The sequence below is a fragment of the Rhinopithecus bieti genome, unplaced genomic scaffold (assembly GCF_001698545.2).
Source record: "Rhinopithecus bieti isolate Rb0 unplaced genomic scaffold, ASM169854v2 scaffold_32986, whole genome shotgun sequence".
In the NCBI taxonomy this organism is placed as follows: Eukaryota; Metazoa; Chordata; class Mammalia; order Primates; family Cercopithecidae; genus Rhinopithecus; species Rhinopithecus bieti.
Genome location: NW_016813928.1, coordinates 121360 through 126723, shown reverse-complemented (window position 1 = coordinate 126723; position 5364 = coordinate 121360). Strand labels below are relative to the sequence as shown.

Genomic DNA, 5364 nt, shown 5'->3' with positions numbered 1-5364 from the left:
AATAAAAAACGGAAACCATTTTATAAAATGCTGAGATTTCCATCTTACCAGTGTGATATTCTCAAGGATCATTTACTAAAAGCCCATAGGGTCCTTTTATATGTATATGTAAATGTGTGTGTGCGTGTGTGTGTTCTAAATTTTTATTTATGCATTTTTTATTTATTTAACTCTTGAATCATGTGTCCTTTGGCCTCAGCTTTTTTTCTTTCTTTCGTTAGAGTCACTCCATATTTGTCATGTTTGATTTTGTGCTGACTTTGATTTTTGTACTCTGGTACTAGCTTCATCAATATTTATATATTACCACTGGGACTGAGGCCCTGGGCCCTTCCTAGAGCCTGAGGTGTTTGTCCCACAGCAATATAGGAAGAATGAATGTACTAATGCTTCTTCTCTATTGGTACCATGAGCATCTGTCAGTATTTACGCTTCTCCTCTCCTCTGTTTATACATGTGTGTGCACCTACACAATCACATACACGCCCACAGAATTTCTTACCAATTAGTATGTGCTTGTACCTTGTGCAAAATGACAAGATCTTGAGGTGATGGATACATCATTATGCGTCATATGCCCATATCAAAATATCTCCTGTACCCCATAGATATATACTGTGTACCCACAAAAATTTAAAACTTTTTTTAAATGACAAGATCAAGTTTCCCATTCCAGCAGTTTTACAGTTCCTCATTTTGACCTTTACCAATTGGGATGTGAATCTTCCTCTTTTGAATGAAGGTAATTTCCAAAAACATTCAGAAATGGGAATCTTAGAGAAGAGACTCTGAGGAGAAAGCCTTGCCATTTTTCTCTTGTGCTGACTTGGTCATTATCCAGAGCCCTTCCCACAAGAAATGCAGGGATCTGGTTGTGTTTATAGGTGTGGTCCCCAGTGCTGCTTATTGCTTCATGTCTCTCTTTTCTTCCACTCCATTTTGTTCCCTCCACCTGTAACTTCTTTTGTTAGCTGAAACCTCTCTCTTCCCTCCTTACACTCAGATTACAGTGGACCCTATTTAAGGGGAGTGGATCCAGTAATGGTTTGTATTGTCATACTGTGGCTGTATGATATAATCATATGCTTATAATATATTTAGGATAAATCTCTTTGAGATTTTAGGTCAAGATCTCTACTACCATTTTCATCTTTAGAAATGGGGCTAAAACCTGGGCATGGTGACTCATGCCTGTAATCCCAACACTTTGGGATGCCGAGGTGAGTGGATCACTTGAGCCCAGGGGTTCAAGACCAGCCTGGGCAACATAGTCAGACCCTGTCTCTACAAAATAAAAAAAAGCTAGCTGGGCCATGTGCAGTGGCTCACACCTGTAATCCTAGCACTTTGGGAGGCCAAGGTGGGTGGATTGTTTGAGCTCAGGAGTTTCAGAACAGCCTGGGCAACATGACAAAACCCCATGTCTACCAAAAATACAAAAGTTAACCAGGTGTGGTGGCATGTGCCTATTTGTCCCAGCTACTTGGAAGGCTGAGATGGGAAGATTGTTTGAGCCTGGGAGGCGGAGGTTGCAGTGAGCTGAGATGGCACCACTGCATTCCAGCCTAGGTGACAGAGCCAGACCCTGTCCCCCCAACAGCAATAACAACAAAATTAGCCGGATGTGGTGGTACACACCTGTAGTCCTACCTTCTTGGGAGGCTGAGGCAGGAGGATCACTTGAGCCCAGGAGTTTGAGGCTGCAGTGAGCTATGATTTTGCCACTCCAGCCTGGACAACAGAACAAGACTCCGTCTCAAAAAAAAAGAAAAGAAAGAACCAGGCATGACGGCCCATGCCTGTAATCCCAACAGTTTCAGAAGGCAAGGCAGGAGGATTGCTTGAGTCTAAGAGTTTGTGACCAGCCTGGGCAACATACAGAGACCCTCTACTTTGTAAGAAGTCAAAATATTAGCCAAGCGTGGTAGCACACACCTGTGGTCCCAGCTACTAGGGAGGCTGAAGCGGGAGAATCACTTGAGCGAGCCCAAGAGGTCAAGGCTGCAGTAAGCTGTGAGTACATCACTGCACTCAAGCCTGGATGACAGAACAAAACCCTGTCTCAAAAAAAAGAAAAGGGGCCAGAAATAGTGGCTCATGCCTGTAATCCCAGTACTTTGGGAGGCCAAGGTGGGTGGATTACTTGAGGTCAGGAGTTCAAGACCAGCCTGGCCAACATGGTGAAACTCCCATCTCTACTAAAAATACAAAAATTAGCCAGGCATGGTGGCCACGTGCCTGTAATCCACCTGAGGCAAGAGAATTGCTTGAACCCAGGACATGGAGGTTGCAATGAGCTGAGATCGTGCCACTGCACTCCAGTCTGGGTGACAGAGCAAGACTCCATCTCAGAAAAAAAAAGAAAAAAAAAAGGAAAGGAAAATAAAAAGAGTAATACTCTATGCATTTAGGAAAATATGAATATATAAAATAACAGTTTAAAAACTTGTCATCTAATGAAAAGTCAAACATGTTTAGGTATATTGTTTATGATGTAAAACAATTTTTCTGTAAATGATAATTTTCTATTTTGATTATTGAAATGCAAACATTATGCATTTACTATAATTCATTTAATCTTATGATAAACTGTGTGTTGCTTGAAGTGAGGCTGGGCATGGTGGTTCAGGCCTGTAATCCCAATACTTTGGGAGGTGGAGGTGGGTGGATCACTTGAGGTCAGGAGTTCGAGGCCAGCCTGGCCAACATGGCAAAACCCCGTCTCTACTAAAAATAGAAAAATTAGCTGGGCATGATGACATGTGCCTGTAGTCCTAGCTACCAGGAGGGGAGGGAGCTGGGCTGAGGTAGGAGGATCACTTGAGCCCAGGAGGCAGAGGTTGCAATGAGCTGAGATTGTGCCACTGTACTGCAGCCTGGGTGGTAGAGTGAGACCCCATCTAAAAAAAAAAAAAAAAAAATTCAAAGTAGAAATATTCTTTTATCATATTTCAAATCAAATAATTCAGAATCAGAACCCAGTGTTTGATGTCTGAAATCCCAAACAGTTCCAGTGATTGTACTCATGGAACATAAGGGCTCACTTTGGGGTCGGCTGGGGGACCGTGCTTTTGGTGGCTCATGTAGTGGGCCAAACTGTGGCTTCATAACCTGCCTGTTCTAAAATCGTACTGTTTGTTGTTTGTCCATATGCTGCCTTCCTCCTAGGACTTCTAGCAGCAGAAAGTAGGTATCCCTTTGTTTTCCTTTAAGGTGTATCTTTTATGCAAAAGTGTTTGGCTTTGCATGGTTCGTAATCAGCTTGACTTTTTCCTTGGCTGTTTGTGTGTGGATGTTTAAGTATTAATTTTAACACTGCCTAGTCATAAAACTAAAATTGGATGTATTGATTTTGAGGCGTTGTTACACAAACAATACTAACTTCTCACTTCTTTCATAAGAGGAAAAAAGGCAGTGTTAAAATTTCAACCGCACTTAATACTTCACATCTGAATTTCACATATGAATACATTAATTCTGGGGAAAGGGTAACATTTGTTTTATAGTTTGCTTTCAAGAAAACCTTCAGGGTAAGTGAATTTTTCTTTGACACATCACCTATAAGTGGTCTTTATTGCTTCCTGTTCCTGAGTCCATTTTCAGTTTATTTGGAGCTGTGAAATAAATTCTGAAATCTTGTCTCTTAACAACTTTTACCATCAGATAGAACATTTATAAGGAATAATGTAATGGCTAGATTTTAATTACAAAGGGGCATAATTTGAGTATAGGAGAAAATTAAAATGTAAGAAATGTACACACAGTTGAGTACCTGTAAAACTGAGGCAATCTGAATAAGATGGATGGATTGTATCAATGTCAGTATTCTGGTTATGATAATATACTATAGTTTTGTAAAATGTTACCAATGGGGGAACTGAGCAAAGAATACAAGGGATCTCTCTGTATTATTTCTTACGAATGCATGTGAATCTACAATTATCTCAATAAAAATTCTAATTAAAAAAACAAAACTTTACCTCAAAGATAAATGAGAAAGCCTGGGTACTAATGATTGAATTCATTTTCACATTTTCTTACGTTAGTTATCTGTAGCTCAAATTGCAGCTGATTTAATATAAATCTCACAGTATATTAGTTACCTATTGTTGGGTAATGAATTACCTTAAAGCAGCAGTTGTCATCTCACAGTTTCTTTGGGTCAGGAATCTGGGCGTGGCTTAGCTGTGTGCCTCAGGCTCAAGATCTCTCCTGAGATTGTAGTCCAGTGCTGCTATCTCACCGGAAGGCACGACTGCAGGACGAATCCTCTTCCAAGCTCACTCACGTGGTTGTTGCCAGGCTTCAGTTCCTCACTGGCTGTGGTCCTCTTCACAGGGCTGGCTATTCACAGCATGGCAGCTCACTTCCCAGCACGAAACATAAAAGAGGGGGCAAAAGTGAGAGAGAGTGCCCAAGACTGAAGACACAGTCTTTACAGCCTAATCTCACAGTGACATCTTACCACTTCTGCTCTATTCTGTTCATTAGAAATGAGTCAGTAAGTCCAGCCTGCACTCCAGGGAAGGGGATTGATTACACAAGGGTGGAAATACCAGGAGACCAGGTTACTGGGGCCCATCTTAGAGGCTGCCCACCACGTATAAATTAATAACTATTAAAATGTAAGATTCTTTCCATCTAGATTTAGCGTTCCTCTTTTTTTTTTTTTTTAATCAGCCAACCTGTCATGTTTTTTGAGAATGAGCATCTTGAATGTATCAATAGTGATTTTCCTTAGTTGTAAAGCTTTACACGAGTGGGTACTTAACAGCAGAATGTTATTAAAGTACTTTGAAAACTTTGTGCTCAAAAATGTTTCTGTTTGGAAGCATAGACTATTTTAATAATCATAATGGCATTAGAGATTATAACATCTATATACTGACAGAATACATATGCAGAGTTTACTTCCTTTAATAAATTTCAAGGTATCTGTACCGTAATCTACATATGGAGAATCTAAAGCATGTATCACCATATGTAAGTTTTCATAACTTAAGTTGGATATGGCACAGATGCTTATATCCAAAATATAGTTTCCATTACAGGATTCATTATTGCTTATAACTTGATTGATAACAAAGAATTTGCTTTGTGCAGTGGGAATAAAAGGTATTGAACAGGGTGTGGTGATAGAGGGAAGAGATTGGCTGCAAAGGAACAAGAGAGAACTTTTTTGAAGTGATGACAGTGTACACTTAAATGGCGAATTTTAACTTAAAACACTATACCTTAGTAAGCAGATTTTTAAAAAAAAGTATTGTACTTGCAAGGAGGGGCTTTGATTGAGTAGGTGATAATAATGTGTATGTGTAGTAATAAAATGTATTAATTGATCACCAATATAATAGGAAAGAAAAG

The 5364-nt window shown here is 39.9% G+C and overlaps 1 protein-coding gene across 1 annotated transcript in view; it reads left to right on the top strand.

Moving 5' to 3' along the window:
• LOC108513361 (peripheral plasma membrane protein CASK-like) overlaps positions 1–5364 on the top strand; it is a gene marked incomplete at its 5' end in the record, with an annotated part of 161015 nt that overhangs the window by 47878 nt on the left and 107773 nt on the right. The window contains 1 exon segment of the mRNA XM_017849106.1: positions 3169–3186. Within this exon segment, the coding sequence (XP_017704595.1) occupies positions 3169–3186 (18 nt within the window).